This window comes from Macaca nemestrina, chromosome 8, assembly GCF_043159975.1.
Source record: "Macaca nemestrina isolate mMacNem1 chromosome 8, mMacNem.hap1, whole genome shotgun sequence".
In the NCBI taxonomy this organism is placed as follows: domain Eukaryota; kingdom Metazoa; phylum Chordata; class Mammalia; order Primates; family Cercopithecidae; genus Macaca; species Macaca nemestrina.
Genome location: NC_092132.1, coordinates 46,807,227 through 46,825,179, shown reverse-complemented (window position 1 = coordinate 46,825,179; position 17,953 = coordinate 46,807,227). Strand labels below are relative to the sequence as shown.

General features: G+C 37.9%; 1 protein-coding gene across 7 annotated transcripts in view; it reads right to left on the bottom strand.

Annotated features, from left to right (window-relative positions):
* Nucleotides 1–17,953, bottom strand: part of LOC105476082 (serine/threonine kinase 3) — a 332,200-nt gene that overhangs the window by 136,532 nt on the left and 177,715 nt on the right. For all 7 annotated transcript variants that reach the window (XR_011606855.1, XR_011606854.1, XR_983846.3 and 4 more), the window contains one exon: nt 4,290–4,427. Coding sequence is in view for 4 of the 7 variants with exons in the window: in XM_071067958.1 (XP_070924059.1) it covers nt 4,290–4,427 (138 nt within the window). In the remaining 3 variants the exon portion in view is untranslated. The remainder of the gene's footprint in view (nt 1–4,289; nt 4,428–17,953) is intronic.

The window sequence follows — 17,953 nt, the reverse complement described above, 5'->3', positions numbered from 1 at the left end:
ATTTTCTATTTTGGCAACTATTTTTTTAAACTCAGGTCCTTAACAATTCACACCTGTATTATTACAGTGCCTCCTCATTCTATTTCTATATTTTGCTGCAACATTATGCTATCAAAGACATTCTTTTCTTATACTCTCTTGTTTACATATGTAAGTAAAGTGGCTCTCAGACAAAATTGAGGCATCTCATCCTAGGCATCAGTATACCCTTCTTACTTTACTGTTGTCTGTATCTAAACTCTGACACTATTTCTCTAACTGGTGTTACTGTGTTCTAAAATACATCTCCCATTTTTTTGTCTTTGTTCGTATTGTTCATACCATTTCTCCTCCCTAAAATGACCTATTTCTTCTGTATGAGGTATCTGTGATTACCGTATCCATTCTTCTACTTTTACATTTATTAATCATATAGGCTGTGCATCATGAATGTAACTTCTATATTGTATTGTAATTTTTTAACATTTCTGTCTTTCGTTTCTCAAATAATATAACTTCAGTTTTTTGGTTTTTTTTGGGGGTGTGTGTGACCTTTATACTAGTTTGTCAAAAATTTTTAGAGTAGGACAGGAGTCTTTCCTTTCTTATTGCTCTACTCTCCTCTAGGACACTGTCTTTGTTTTTATAGCTGTTTGAAGTTGCGTTGTAAGTACCTGTGTTTTCCAACTTGACACAAACAGAAGAGATCATGGAAGACTGGTCACTTACTTTATTTATTTATTTATTTTGAGACAGAATCTCACTCTGTTGTCCAGGTTGGAGTGCAGAGGTGCGATCGTGGCTCGCTGTAATCCCCATCTCCAGCGTTCAAGTGATTCTCCTGCCTCAGCCTCCCAAATAGCTGGGACTACAGGCATGCGCCACCATGCCTGGCTAATCTTTGTATTTTTTGTATAGATGGGGTTTCACTATGTTGGCCAGGCTGGTCTTGAACTCCTGATCTCAAGTGATCCGCCTGCCTCGGCCTCCCAAAGTGCTGGGATTACAGGTGTGAGTCACCGTGCCTGGTCACTTACTGACTTTAGATTCCAGGTTGCCCACCAGCAGGTATAAGGATCATCTCCAGATCAGGAACTCCAGTGCTAATAGACTGAAACTGAACCTTGTCTTTTAATATCCCTAGGGTTTTAATTTCTTTATCTTTAAAAACTACTAAAATTTCAACTTAATAATCTCAAAGGATCCTTCCCATCTATGATTTTTAAAAATTTATACAATATTCTGTGTCATAGAAAATCAATCACTATTTTTAAAATCCATCATGAATTTCTTTTTAAATATTGTTTCTTTGTTTACTGGAAATGAATATGGTATAATCTGTACATGTAAGCTATAGATATATGTCAACAAAAATTTGGCAATCAGATTGTCCACTGAGAGTTAAACTATGATTTAAATCAGGGGTCCCCAACCTCCAGCTGCAGACTGGTACCTGCTGTGGCCCGTTAGGAACTGGGCTGCACAGCAGGAGGTAAGCAAGCATTACAGCCTGAACTCTGCCTACTGTCAGATCAGCAGTGGCATTAGATTCTAACAGAAGCACAAACCCTATTGTGACCTGCGCATGTGAGGGATCTACATGCTCCTTATGAGAATCTAACTAACGCCTGATGATCTGAGGCAGACAGTCTAATCCTGAAACCATCCCACCTCTGCTCATCATCCATGGAAAAACTGTCTTCCATGAAACCAGTCCCTGGTGCCAAAAAGGTTGGAGACAGCTAATTTAAATCATAACAGATAAGACATACAAAACTCCTTGAAGAGACAGAATGGTTTCTAGGCTTCCTGCCAAATAAGACTCTATCTAATGAGGCCAAAGATAATTATCCTATCCAAAAAATATATATATATATAAATCAGAAGTTTGTTAGGTTAAATATACACATATTACCTTTACTATGTATGTATTAAGTACTGGATACTAGGAATCCAAAGGTAGTACCCTTTGGACTACTTTAAAATACATATATATTTCAGCAGGGTGAGATAGCTCATGCCTATAATCCCAGGAATTTGGGAGGTCAAAGTGGGCAGATTACATGAGCCCAGGAGTTAGAGACTAGCCTGGGCAACATGGCGAATCCTGTCTCTATGAAACAGACAAAAGTTAGCTGGATGTGGTGGCATGCATCTGTAGTTCCAGCTACTCAGGAGGCTGAGGCGGGAGGATAGGTGGAGCCCGGGAGGTAGAGGTTTCAGTGAGTGAGATCATGCCATTGTACTCCAGCTGGGGCAATACGGTGAAATCCTATCTCAAAAAATATATGGGCCAGGCACGGTGGCTCACGTCTGTAATCCCAGCACTTTGGGAGGCTGAGGCAGGTGGATCACTTGAGGTCAGGAGTTCGATACCAGCCTGATCAACATGGCAAAACCCTGTCTCTACTAATAATACAAAAATCAGCCAGGCATGGTGGCACACACCTGTAATCCCAGCTACTTGGGAGGCTGAGGCACGAGAATCACTTGAAACTGGGAGGCAGGGGTTGCAGTGAGCTGGGTGCCACTGCACTCTAGCCTGGGTGACAAAGTGAGACTTCATCTCAAAAAAATAAAAAATAAAATAAAATAATACACACACACACATATATAACACATACATATATTTCAAAGGAATATTGACAATATTTCAAAATAAATGTTTTAATCAATTTTTTGTGGAAAAATAAATTTTTACCATCTAAACCATTAATTTTTGAAAGGTAATATTTGCACATAACCCAAATCTCAAAAGTCTCATAAACAGTATTCATCAAAAAGCAAGTCTCCATCCCAGTCCTGCCCCATCTATAGTTAGTTACCTTCTCTGGAGGCCACTTTTTTGCTTATTTTTCTAGAGATACTCCATTATAAGCATTAAGATAGGTATATATGTTGTGTGTACGTAGGTGTATTTTTCCAATCACTCTCTTTCATGGACTTTAAATTGTTTCCAACTTGTTCACAGATATTTAGGATCTTTCCAATCTTTTAAAATTTCAATGTTCTATGAATATTTTTACACATATGTTATATCACACATGGTTAAATATTTCTGTAGAATAAATTCCTAGAAGTGCAGTTGTTGGATCAAAGAATATATGGATTTTTTCTTTAAATAGATATTGCTGTACTGTCATCTATGGAGATTGAGTACCAAGTTACACTTTCATAACAATAAACATTATACTTAAGAGCATGTTTCCCATACCCCTCAACACATCCTTTTGGAAAAACAGGACTTTGGAAAGTTACTTTTTTTTTCCCTTTTTTCTTTTTTTGTCCTTTTAACCCAATGATTCTTTTAGAGACAGGGAAGTCACTTTTTACAAGAACCATGTTTTTCATCCTTTTGTTACTTAACAATAGAAATCATTTTGCAAATATCAAGTTTTGTTAACGTGAGACGTGCTTATTATTAGTTGAAAGTTCTAAGGCTATTCTGTTGGGAAAATTAAGATTCACAAACAACTATTATAAATATTAAATTATTTCCATTTGCATTAAATTTTAAGGTAGATTTTAAAATCTACTGACATTCTGGATACAAAGTCTACTTACAATTATTCTATCAAAAAAAAAGTGAAACTCTGAAGCTCTTCCTTTAGATAATCCTGTAACTGGTATTTACAATGTGATAAACTCTTCAAGGAGTCCAGGGATCTTGTACTTACATATTTTATAGTGGAGCAAAAAGTCAAAGGACAAATGCTGAGTCAAGGAACAGAAGAAAAAAAAACATGAGAAATAGTAACTATGAAGACAAAGATTCTTTTCTGAAAGGAGAATGCTTTGGAAATTTTGTTTTAAAACAACACTGCGGGGAATGAGGGGACGAGAGGAGAAGAAAGAAAAGAAGAGAACAAAGAGGAGAGGTAAGAGGAGGGGAATGGAGGTTTACATCTTTTTTTTTTTTTTTTTTTTTTTCCCTCTGTCGCCCAGGCTGGAGTGCGGTGGCGCAATCTCCACTCACTGCAAACTCCGCCTCCCGGGTTCATGCCATTCTCCTGCCTCAGCCTCCCGTGTGGCTGGGACTACAGGCGCCCGCCACCGCGCCCGGCTAGTTTTTGTATTTTTTAGTAGAGACGGGGTTTCACCGTGTTAGTCAGGATGGTCTCGATCTCCTGACCTCGTGATCCGCCCATCTCGGCCTCCCAAAGTGCTGGGATTACAGGCGTGAGCCACCGCGCCCGGCCGAGGTTTACATCTTTAGAAATCAGTTATGAAACACACAGCAGTTTTGGCCAATGTCAGAAAGCTGAAAGGTTTGAAGAAAATATCCTTCCTTTTGAGGCACAAGCACTGACCTGTAAAAGTTGTGTTGCAGTAGCTCTCTGCTCAGGATTCTTCACCAAACACTTTTTAACAAAATCGGTGAAATCATCGGACCAAAGTTCTGGCTTTCTGAATGTTGGTGGTGGATTTGTGGGAATCATAAAAATAGCCTAGTGCAAATGAAATATCCGAAAGACAATAAGAATCACACTAGCACAATCAAATAAACAAATCTCTTTATCTTTTTATCAGACTCTAAATTTGAAAAACAAATTTAAGCTGTTCTAGGATTTCCAGTAAGTCTGAAATTCAGGAAGCCAATCCATCTGCTCCTAATGTAATCATTTCCCACTAAATTTCCTCTATTTGAATTGTAGCTCATTGAGCACATCATTCTTTATTTTACCTATTACTTTTTTTATCAGTCTCCAAAGAAGACATTTCTGACCCACTAACGATATTCCCTAAACAGATATATTCCCAAATTTTGCTACTACGTGCCAGATTTACTTCTTGTTTCAGTTTTATATAAGTACTGCTGCTTCAAATGGGTAGTAGGAGTCTAATTTGCTTTTGCAATCCAGAATATTTAAGTAAAATTACTGCTATAATATGAAGTAATACTTGATAGTGCCAAGACTTTTATTTATTTTTAAATACAAGTCAAAATTTCAAATGAAAAATTTCAAAGTAATACACTACTTTAATTTATCACTAATGATTCAGTACTAATAATTTAGTGGTAATGACAATACATTCAGATAGCACAAAATTCAAAAACCACAGAAAGACTCCATCTCATCTCTCGCCTCCTAGACAGTCACCCTGGCATGCTTTTGCTTTTAATCTGAGTATGTTTATGACCCAAGAAGTAGATTAAAAAAACAAAAACAAAAACCTGAAGACATTCTAAATATGAAATACAAAAGTCAGTTAGGGGGCTAATGTAGATGTCCCAACATGAGCAATAAAATGTTCAAACTAGAATAGTATCTACAGGAATGAAATGGAAGAAATGAAGCATGAGACACTTCAAAAGAGGAACCAAGAGTACATGCTAATAATATTGTTTTGGAGAGGTGAAAAAGGGAAGCATGAAAAATTACTCCAGAATTCAAGAAATAAGAAATAGGTACCTTAAATTGTAAGGCACTCAGGTATTTTAATAATTCCCTATATCATTCTTTTGAATGCCCTCAGAATATGCAGCCATGTACTACAATGCATTATCATTGGTTTCTAACTTGGAAAGTGATCCAATGGACTTTCTGTGGGCACAGCAGCAAAGACTCAATATCCAAGTCTGTTGATTATAGGTTAAGAGTCAATCTTTTTACCAGTATATGCATCTTCTTTCAAAAAAGGTAAATTCTTTAATAGATTAGAATATTTTTGTATACCTCACGTCATGCTATACTTATTACATCTATGGTAGTCTTTCAAAAGCAGTGTAGCCAGTATTACAAAACAATAAACATCTTTCAATCAAACAAATATTTATGAAGCATTTTTGTGTGTTCAGAACAATGCTATAATTTAGAGGTATCAAAACAAAGGGCCACAGGCCAAATAGTGCCAGTGGATCTATTTCGTTCAGACAACATCAATCTCACATTGCCACAAGGTATGAATCTGCTGTAATTAGGCTCATTTAAACTAGGACATATGTTCTTCCTCTTGCATGAGCCCTATCTAGCCTGGCTCAATTATCTACTTTATGTGAAGGTCCCTTTAAATATCAGATATTGTAAACCTGGCTATTATAGATTTTAAATAGGATACATATCTCAGACCCCCAGAGCTCACAGTCAACTTGTGGAGAAAAAAACAAACACATATGAAACAAATAGCAAACAACAGAGTGCCAGACAATGAAATTCTGCCTGCAAATAACCTAATGAAACTCAGACAGCTCCACAGTTGAGGCAGAACCTAATAAGGCTTTAAAAAATGAGTGAAATGGGGTTAAAAGCAGCTGCTAGCAAAGGCACACAAAACCACCTGCTACTTCCAACTAGAGAATAAAAATAAATTTGAACTCTCATCTCTGCAAAACAGTTCAAAGGACTTACATGAGCCCCTATATAGACTGACCTCAAACTACAGGTAAATTACACTAGATTGTCTAGATAAATATTGTTCATCTGCACTTCTGTTGTAAACTGGTGGATAACACAATGATTTATGTCCTTGCAGCCAATGCTCTCCTTTGAACTTTGAGGCAATGAGTTGCAGTCTTATCTTCAGATAATCTTAACATATAAGGCTCACCTTAGCAGTAGCTATTAGAAACCCAAGGATAAAAAGCTTAACTCTCTTATTTACCCAGTACTCTCATAAAGTGAACCTAAAATGTCACAGTCTACCCTCAAATATGCATTGAACAAGCATGAACACCAAGCATACAGTCCAAACAAATAAGTCTTAGCGTATGATCTATACCAAAATGTCTCCAGGAAAACCACTATGCCATTTATTTCCATTTTTTAACGTTAGATCATCAATAACAGATTTTCTTGCCAGCCTTACTGTACTAATTTAACTAACTTAACCTAATAATGAACCACAGAGGATCCTCTTAAGAATCTCCAGGTTTCATATGAGTTGATTAGGTAATAGGCCCCTTCTATAGAAATTTTGGCAATAAGTGGCTCACTTTAGACTAACAATTCATTCCCTTGCCACCAACCAAATCACAGGGACACACATTACAGCCATATAATTTATCTTATCTCTAACACCATTTTGATTGAAGAATGTTAGTAAAATAAATGACATGATTATCCTTGTGTTTGTTTCTACACAATGTGTTGCTTAACTACATACCAAACCTCTGATTATGTTTCTAAAAGAACTACTCTGATCACAAGTAGTTTAAGAGGCCAAGAAATCTAGGTACTTCAAAACAACTAATTATCTTCATGCCTGAAATGTCATGCCTTAGACTGCAGGAGTACCCAGGAGATGTGGAAAGGGTTGAAAATGAGAAGCTACAATGACTGAACTTTATAATCTCAGTGGAATGAGTCAACACATGTCTGAATCTACAGCAGCTGAGTTTGTGAATGTATAGAAGTGATGGGCATGCCAGAATAACAAAGAAATTCATACCATTATTTAAGAACCTCAGATATATGAGCAAAAGGTTATCTTTACAACAAATAAATGAGATAAAGGATGAGAAAACACTATAAAACTACAAAGAAGTAACAAATATAGCTGTTTCCTGACAGCAAACATAATACACAGGTAACAAGCTAAATACAATTTAAAAATAATTTCTGGAAAGGAAATAAAGTAATTACACTAATTTATAAAAGACAGTACAAATAAAAGCAAACGGTACAATGTGATGAGCCAATACTGGACATAAGTCAGAAAAACTGGCTTGAGTTCTAAATCACTACCTGACTGTGTGGTTTTAGTATCATTTTGTTTTTTTTTCCAAGTAAGGAGGTTGAACTGGATGTTTATCATGTCCCTTACCAGGTATAAAAAGACCCTGGCACTCTTTACCGGGTATTAAAAAACCTTGGCACTCTAACTGCCTAGGAATTGAAAGGTAAAATTATACTAAACAAATATTAAATTGCTAGTTAGAAAAGGGATGGAGAAGAGGAAAAACAGGGAAGGATAGGAAAAGACCTTTTAGATGTTAATATAAAAATGTGAATCTAGGCCGGGCACGGTGGTTCCCGCCTGTAATTCCAACACTTTGGGGGGCTGAGAGAGATGGATTACCTGAGGCCAGGAGTTCGAGACCAGCCTGGCCAATATGGTGAAACCCTATCTCTCCCAAAAAACAAAAATTAGCCAGGCGTAGTGGGAGGCACTCGTAATCCCAGCCACTTGGGTGGCTGAGACAGGAGAATTGCTTGAACTCAGAAGACAGAGGTTACAGTGAGCTGAGATCACACCATTGCACTACAGCCTGGGCAACAAGAGGGAAACTCCGTCTAAAACAAAAAAAAAGTGAATCTAAATTTTTATCACCACTCCCTCAAAGCAAAAATGAAATATATAGAAATTTTGAAGAGAATAGTAAATCTAAAGTGAATATTTCTCCTATAATAATGTTTCCACAGTAAGCACAGAGTTAAAGTATTGGCACCATGAACTCACGATTCACTCCAGCTCCAGTAGCAATCATTAATCTGGCCAAGAAAGGCCAATGTGCCAGCCTGGAAACCAAATTAAGGGAGAGGGTGCACCTGGTATTCTGGCAGTACAAAGCAAATAAGAGAACCAGCTCTAGACGGCACTGGGTACATAATAGCACCATTATTAGTAACTATCTGACCTATTTAACTACTCTATGCCTCTGTTCCCACATCTTAATATAGGAATGTTAAGGCTGTTCTGAATTTTAAATAGATTAATACATGTAAAACACTTAGAATAATGTCTGCCACAATTGTAAATGCTCAATAATATGAGCTATTATTAACCTAATTTTACAACTGAGGCTCACAAGAGTAAGCTAGCTCATTCAAGATCACACAGCTAGTAAACTGAATGTCAAAATTAGAACTCAAGTTTGATTCCTTAGCATATGCTACCTCACATTACCTCTATGTTTCCACTAAATTTCTGCTGCACATAATTTTAAGATAAAGGCTCTGTTATATACATTCAGTCTCTAGAAAAAAATGGAAAAGTATTTGTAACAAAGATGATTATAGTTTTGCTATCTTTAACAGTAGAAAACTGAAGGAAAAAAAAGCCAAACAATTGAGGGTGCTAAGTAAACTATATATGAATAACATAAAGTAACATATTGCCATAAAAAGTGACAAATGTGTGAATTACAAAACCACAAAGAACAGTTCTTAAAAAGTAAAAATGAGGGAGTAAAACAGTAAAGACTGCTTTCGCATAAAAACGACTAGTATGCAGCAATAAAAACTAAAAGATGGTATAGAATCTTAAAAATTTAAACTGTCAATTCATAGCAGCAATTATGTACAAGATTGTATAAGTGTCTTTAAAATTTATTTTTACTATGATGGCTTTTTAATTTTTTTTTAACTTTTAAAAATTACACTTGCAGCTAGGCAAAGTGGCTCATGCCTGCAGTCCCTGAGCTGAGAGGCTGAGGAAGGAGGATCGCTTGAGCCCAGGAGCTCAAGACAAGCCTAGGCAACACAAAGAGATCCTGACTTTATTTTTTATACATATATATATTTAAAAGTATCTAAAAAAATTATACTTGCAATTGCAACAGCTTCATTTGATACCACCCCGCAAGCTGTCACCTATTCCAGCCTGCCCCACAACCACCTCTTACTCATGCACTATTTAAATACCAATACACTCAATTGCTTCCAGTTAAATCTTAACCATCTTTTAAGACTGAAATATAATATCCCTTTAATACAATTCAACAATATCATAAAACATGGCTGTAGAGAAAAGTAAAAGTGAACAAAAGCCAACACTGAAAGAACTTTATCATAAATTTCACTCTCTCAGATAGAAGTCCTATGGTCAGTTCAACTGACTTTTGTAAGCACATAAATGTATCCATACCTGCAATATATTAACTTCTTCAAGAAATTTAGAGTCTAATGGAAGACAAAAATGCATATCAGATCATTTTAATAAAATAGTGTAAGTGCTCAAATACATGTGAGCAATGGGTATTACAAAGGACGACTTAGCCCAAATGGGTATGTGAGCTAAAAGGGTACGGGAAGATGAGATTTCAGCTGAGACATAAATAATGAGTGAGTCAGTGAAGCACAGAAAGGAGACCAGCATCTTCTGAGTCGTGAAGTCTGAAACCTCATGGAGCTGTGGAACCTCATGGAGCCGTGAGAGAAACTGACTTATGTCAGATGTAGGGCAGGGAAATTACGAGGTGAGCCAAAGGCATCTTGTTTCCCATAAAGAAAGAAATCACTCAAATACTAACTGGATCACATCAGAAGTTCAGCACTTGTAGAACTTAGTTATCAGCCATAAAAGAATCTGATTTAACTGATCTGGGGTGATGACAAGGCACAATATTTTCTTACATCTCCCAAGCAATTCTAATATGTGAGTAACATGGAGAACCACTATTCTAAAATATAAAATACAAAACAAGTGTTAGCACTCTTTAATATTTCAACTTTAGAGCTTTCCATATTTTAATCTTGTACTCTGATTAGTTATACACTCATCCTCTAAATGCCCTGGATAACATGGAAACTACTTGAAGGCAAAACAGTGTCTTCTATTGTCTGAATGTTTGTCTCTTGCAAAATTCTTACGTTGAAAGCAAATCACCAACGTGATGGTATTAGAAGGTGGGGCCTTTGCGGGGTGATTAGGTCATGAGGGCTCCACTTTCATGAATAGAATTAATGCCTTCATAAACAAGTCCCTACAGAACCATCTAATCCCTTCTGCCAAATAAGGACACATAGAAGGTGCCATCTATGAGGAACAAGCCCTAACTAGACACCAAATCTGCTAGCACCTAGATCATGAACTTCCAAGCCTCCAAAACTGTGAGCAATGCATATCTTTTGTACAAAATTACCCAGTCTAGGTATTTTGTTATAGCAACCCAAACAGATTATACAATCACTTAAGTTTTGTATGTCAACTGCATTAGGCATAGTACTTCTCCATAGTAGAATCTAAATTTATATTGAGAGTGTTGATATAAAGACATCCAGTTCAGTATGGTGACTTGAACATACTGATTTACGTCAACTCCTTCCCCAAAATCCTGCTAAAGTACAGTAAGAATTTTAAAAAGACTTAACCTCCAAAGAGAGAAGGGCAATAGAAAATAAGAGATAGCAATAAAATTTTGGAAATAGAAAGTAGATGAAAGAGTCATAACTGACTCAAAAGATCTGAGAAATCAGTAAGAAGCACATCAATTCCCTCCAAATAACTGGAAGAAAAAAAAAAAAAGCCTAAGAACTTGGAAGTACCAAATATATCTAAAGATAGTGGACAAGGAACACACTGGGTATCCCAATCTTGGCTTCTAAAATGCCAATCCCCAGTAAAAGCAACCTATGCTCCTTAAGGAAATGACTCATTTCAAAGATCAAAATAGGGAAATCACAAGGTTAGCTTTGGGTATCTTGCTGGGCCAGAAGGTTAAGAAAACACTCAAAGATTAATGGTATTATGTCAAAAGGACATACAAATAACCAAATTTAGGATAATTTGAGCATCAAAATAATAATAATTACACTAGGCATATAGACTATAACTGATAGTAACAAATTTTTAAAAATTAGTCTACGTGTTTGTTTTTTTTTTTTTTTTTTGAGAGGGAATCTCACCGTCACCCACCCAGGCTGGAGTGCAGTGACATGATCTAGGCTCACTGCAACTTCCACCTCCCGGGTTCAAGCCATTCTCATGCCTCCACCTCCCAAGTAGCTGTGATTACAGGTGCCTGCCACCACGCCTGGCTATTTTTCACATTTTTAGTAGAGACGAGGTTTCACCATATTGGCCAGGCTAATCTCGAACTCCAGACCTCAAGTGATCTGCCCACCTCGGCCTCCCAAAGTGCTGGGATTACAGGTGTGAGCCACCGCACCTGGCCTACAATGTTATTTTTCTAAGAGTTTAAGAAAAGCTATTCTTTATAGAAAAATTCTAAAAATACACAGTAACTGAAATAGAGTATCAACATATTGCACCCTCAATGTAATTTAATGATCAATTCAGGCAAGGAACACCAATGGATACTTGAGTTTGGATATCTGTCCCCTCCAAATCTCATGTTGAAATGTGGTCCTCAATGCTGGAAGTGGGGCCTGGGAAGGAAGGGAAGAAGGAAGGGAAGGAGGAAGGGGGAAGGGAAGGAGGAAGGGAAGGAGGAAGGGGAAAGAGAAGGAGGAAGGGGGAAGGGAAGAAGGATGGGGGAAGGGAAGGAGGAAGCGGGAAGGGAAGGAGGAAGGGAATGGAAGGAGATAGGGAAGGGAAGGAGGTAGGGAAGGGAAGGGAAGGGAAGGGAAAGGAAGGAGGAAGGAAAGGGAAGGAGGAAGGGAAGGGAAGGAGGAAGGGAAGGGAAGGAGGAAGGAAAGGGGAAGGAGGAAGGAAAGGGGAAGGGAAGGGAAGGGAAGAGAAGGGATGGGAAGGGAAGGGAAGGGAAGGGGAGAAAGATGATATAGAGAGATAGAATGAATAATGCCCCCATCCCCCAAGATGTCTACATTCTAATCCTTGGACTTGCGAATATGTTACTTTACATGGCAAAAAAAGATTTTGAAGATAAGATTAAGTTAAAAGTCTTGAGGTGGAGAAATTATCCTAAATTATCTAGGTGGCCGAATGTAATCAGAAGGGTCCTAAAAAGTAGAAGAGGGAGCCAGGAGAGTCAGAGAGAGATGTGAGTGTGAAAGAATGGTCTGCTTTGAAGCAGTCTTCAAATAATGCTGCTTTGAAGATAAAGGAAGAGGGCCATGAGCCAAAGAATGTGGGCAGCCTTTAGAAGCTTGAAAAAGCAAGGAAACAAAATCTCTCTGAGACACTCTGGGATAAAAAAGCAGCCCTGCCACCACTTTAGATGTAGCCTAGTGAGATCTGTGTTAGACACTATATTTTGGAAAGCTCCAAAATGATCTCCTTTGACTCCATGTCCCACATCCAGGGCACACTGATAAAAGGCATGGGCTCCAAAGCCTTCAGCAACTCCGTCCCAATGGCCCTGCAGGGTTGAGTCCCTGAGGTTGCTCTCATGGGCTGGCACTGGGTGCCTATGGGTTTTCCAGGTGCATGGTGCAAGCTACTGGTAGCTCTATCTGGAGGGGTCTGGAGGATGGTGGCCCTCTTCTCATAGCTCCACCAGGCAGTACTCCAGTGAAGATTCTAACCCCGTATTTCCCCTCTGCATTGCCCTAGTAGAGGTTTTCCATGAAAGCTCCAGCCCTACAGCAGACTTCTGCCTGGACATTCAGGCTTTCCCATACCTCCTCTAAAATCTAGGCTGGGGTTCCCAAGTCTCAACTGTTGCTTTCCTTTTAGTTATGAAAATGTCTGCAGCTGGCTTGAATTGCTCCCCTGAAAATTTTTCTCTTCTACCACATAGCTGGGCTGCAAATTTTTCAAACTTTTATATTCTGCTTCCCCTTTAAATACAAGTTCGAGTTTTACAACATTTCTTTGCTCATGCATAGGGGCATAGGTTGTTAGAAGCAGCCAGGTCACCTCCTGAACACTTTACTGCTTTGAAATTTCTTCTGCCAGATACCCTAAATCATCAGTCTCAAGTTCAAAGATCTGCAGATCCCCAGGGCAGCGGTACAATGCCACTAGGTTCTTTGCTAATGCATAACAAAAGTGACATTTGCTCCAGTTCCCAGTAAGTTCCTCATCTCTATCTGAGACCTCATTAGCATGGATTTCATTGTCCATAACACTATCAACATTTTGGTCACAATTTAACAAATCTCTAGGAAGTTCCAAACTTTCCCTCATTTTCCTGTCTTCTTATGAGCCCTCCATACTCTTCCAGCCTCTGCCTGTTACCCACTTTCAAAGCTGCTTCCACATTTTCAGGTATCTTTACAACAATGCCCCACTCCATGGCACTGATTTTCTGTACTGGTCTATTCTCACACTGCTATAAAGAAATATCTGAGACTGGGTAATTTATAAAGAAAAGAAGTGGTTCTGCAGGCTGTATAGGTTCTGCAGGCTGTATAGGAAGCTCATGGTTCTGCAGGCTGTATAGGAAGCATAGCAGCTTCTGTTCCAGGGAGACCTCAGGAAACTTACAATCGTGGTGGAAGGTGAAGGGGAAGCAAGCACATCTTTTTTTCTGAGGCAGAGTTTCGCTCTTGCCACCCAGGCTGGAGTGCAGTGGCATGATCTTGGTTCACTCGTCTGCCTGCCCATTTGTGGTGATAACAACTTCTTCCTCTCTTACTTCCTGCCCCTCTCTCTTCCCCCTGCCCCCAACTATCCATCTATACTAGTTTTCTATTTCTGCTGTAGTAAGTTATTACAAACGTAGCAGTTTACAGAAGCTTATTATCTTACAGCTCTTTAGGTTAGAAGTAAAATATGGCTTGACTCTGTGACCCCACTTAAATATCCTGTCAAATTGTAATCCCCAGTGTTAGAGGTGGGGCCTAATGGAGGTGAGTGGATCACGGGGGTGGAGTTCTCATGAATGGTTTAGTATCATCCCCTTGGTGCTGTTCTCATGACAGTGAGTTCTCATAAGATGTGGTTATTTTAAAAGTGTGTAGCACCTTCCCCCTTTCTCTCTTCCTCCTGCTCTGGCCATGAAAGATGTGTTTGTGGCCGGGTGTGGTGGCTCATACCTGTAATCCCAGCACTTCGGGAGGCCGAGGCAGGCGGATCACCTGAGGTTGGGAGTTTGAGACCAGCCTGGCCAACATGGCAAAAACCCGTCTCTGCTAAAAATACAAAAATAAGCCAGGTGTGGTGGTGGGTGCCTGTAATCCCAGCTACTTGGGAAGCTAAGGCAAGAGAATTGCTTGAAGAAGCTGTTACCTCCATATATGGGCAGTATCAGGCTAGTTACCATCCATAACTATCAAGTGCCGTAGTGCCATCAGTATGTGGCGTCCACCTTCCAGTTTACCTCATGGTTTAAGATGGGTGGTTCAACATTACCACACACTGACTCCAGACCTCAAAAAAAAGGGTAAGGGATTGGCAATACAGAGTATTAATCAGGTCTCTTTACCCAGCCTCCTTAGAAGTCCAACACAACATTTCTCTTTTGCAGTGTTCTGAACACTTTTGAAGTTCTTTTCCAAGAGGCTGCAAAAGCCCATGGAATTTCCAGAGATAGATATGTCTTTGTTATGCTAAGGAGTTGACTCATGTCACGCCCCTAGATAGCTTCAGGATACAGGATGGTCAGCAGAAAGAATAAGCATGTAATCAGCAGGTTAGGATATTTAGCTGCCTGACCTCTGGTGAGTGGATATGGAAGACTGAGCTCAAACAAATGGCCAACGATTTAACCAATCATTACTACTTAATGAAAACCCAGTAAAAAACTCTGTACATCCAGGCTTAGCGGAGCCTCCTGGTTGGCAAACACATTCACATGTCCTGATTGTACAAGAGGAAGTCACAGAGGCTCTGTGTTCCCTCAGACATTATCATATGGGTCCCTTCATTTGACTGGTCCTCCTAATTAGCATCCTTTATAATAAACCTGTTATTCTAAGTATAGTTCTTTCCTGAGTTCTGCCAGTCATTCTAGCAAGTTATCAAACCTGAGGGGATCAAAGGAACTGCTGAATGTATAACCATTTAGTCAGAAGTATGGGTAACCTAGGGACCAATTAGGTGTAGCTGGTATCTGAAGAGTGGTCATGTTGGGGATCACGCCCTTGAACTTGTGGGGTCTGAGCTGACTCTGGATGGTTAGCAGCAGAACAGAACCACAGTACACTCAATTTGTGTTGAAATAGAATACTGTAATTCAGGTGGTATTCAAATGTATTTTCACTGTTTGTCAAGTATAGCAAAATAGTGAAATTGATAACCAAGCAATATAAGAAGTACTTTTTAGACAAAGGTGAAAAATACTGTTTCTCTAACAGCTTTTCTTTACAGTTGTGGTTCTCGAGGTGTAGTTCATGAACTCCTTCACAGGGCCCTTTCAGGGATCTACCAAGTCAAATATTTTTTCATAAAAACACTAAGACATTCTTTTCCTTTTTCTTTCAATTGACATCTGCACTACAGGTACAAAAGCAATGACAGATAAAATTGCTGGCTCCCTAGCACCAATGAAGACAGTGAAACAAAACTGTAATCATTGTATTCTTCATTGTCATGCATACACAATTTTTTTGAATTTGCGAATTCACAAAAAAGACACTTTTGATTCAGAAAATCCTTGATTTAAAAAAATACTCTTCTTGGCAAATCTTTTTAGCATCTTGTAGTGAAATGAGAAATATGCATAAACTATACCTGCTACATAATGAAGTACAATGGTTGTCTCAAGGAAAATTATCTGTGATTAAATTGCAAGCTGAACTACAGCTTTTTTCATGAATCATCTTTTTCATTTGAAAGAAAAACTGAGAGATAAACTTTGATTATTCAGATTTGGATACTTGGCAGACATTTTCTCAAAAATGAACCAACTGAGCCTGTAACATCATGGAAACACAGATGGTTTTTGATAACAATTACAAAATTTGAGCTTTCAATTGAAAAGCCAAACTTTCAAAAGCTTCTATCTGCCACCATGAACTTAACAGTTTCCTAGTATTTAGAAACTTTTCTGATTTTTCCAAATGACAAATACATGACATTACCCATTCACATATGAATAAAAATCCATTCCAAGTACAAGATAGAGAAACAGATTTTAATGTAACAAAATAGAAAAACTCACTACTATGGTTTCAGATTCTAATACTGGAATTAATCTTTAGAAAATTATCACTGTTGAATTTTGGTGTAGAATCAAAGGAAGAATATCATAAATACCAGAAAAAAATGATTAGAATATTGCTCTACCTTAATCACATATCACATATGTGTTAGGCCAGATTTTTAAATACATTTCCATTGAAATAATGTGTTACAACACTCACAAATGAAAAAAAATTCAACTATCTTCTATTAAGCCATCTGCTCATTATTTTTATGAAAATAGTGATTTTTCATAAAAATATATTACTTACGTTAACTTAGGTAACAGAATTATTTTTAAATGAATTAATGAATACATATTTTTAATTTTCTCAGTTTTAATTCTCAATGCAGTAACACTGGTAAGATTCATATAAACAAAAGCTCTTGGATCCTCAATTATTTAAAGTGAAAAGGACTGCTCAGGCCAAAAAGCCTGAAAACCACTATTCTATAGTGAATGCAAACTAGGGAAACTAACAGGAATATTTTCTCCTGTTTGATGCACGTTCACCAGCAACGGTACCACAAACTTGTTTCACTTTATATTATATCCTTCTAATTTGTTTGCTTTTTTACATATTTGAAATTTTAACAGAGATAAAATTTGGTATATAGTTTATTTTTTCTAAGTAACTGTATTTTAACATGCCTGAAAAAATAATAAAGAGACATGGTTCACAAGACATCAAAAGAACATCCAGAGAAATGAAATTGGTAATGTGTCTCCATCCTGTCCAAGAAGAGGATGCGCTGGACCACTAAAAAACATACCTGGTCCTTGAAATACATAAATTCAAGTGGTAGAGACAGATGTGCATAGCTTGATGCAGCAGTCAATAAGATCATACAACTAATCACCTTATGCTAGTAACCATTTTCACCTGACAGCCTTCTGGTCAAAATTTGGATTCCCATGTAAAACTGACTTCAGAAGAGAATATGGTGATGAACATCTGATTACTTGAGGGTTAAATATTTTTAAAGTAATAAATTGGAATTTTGATTTGTATACCAGTGAACTTGGTTAAGTCCATCCTATAAGACAGTTCCGTATTTATTACATTGGCAGATCAGTCTTGAATAATAAATTCTGCTCTCTGTGATCTTATCTGGGTAGCCAACTGATCTTCCTTAGAAAATACACAACCACAACCCTTCTGCAAGCATTATGTTCATACTACATCACTGATTACCTAAATTTCTGCCCTGACAAAGAGGGCTCTGCCAATAACAAAGCATATTAAGTTATATATTTCAGAATAATGGAATAAGAGTGAAACTTTACTAAGAATAGTGAATAAAATAATATTTTAAATGTTAA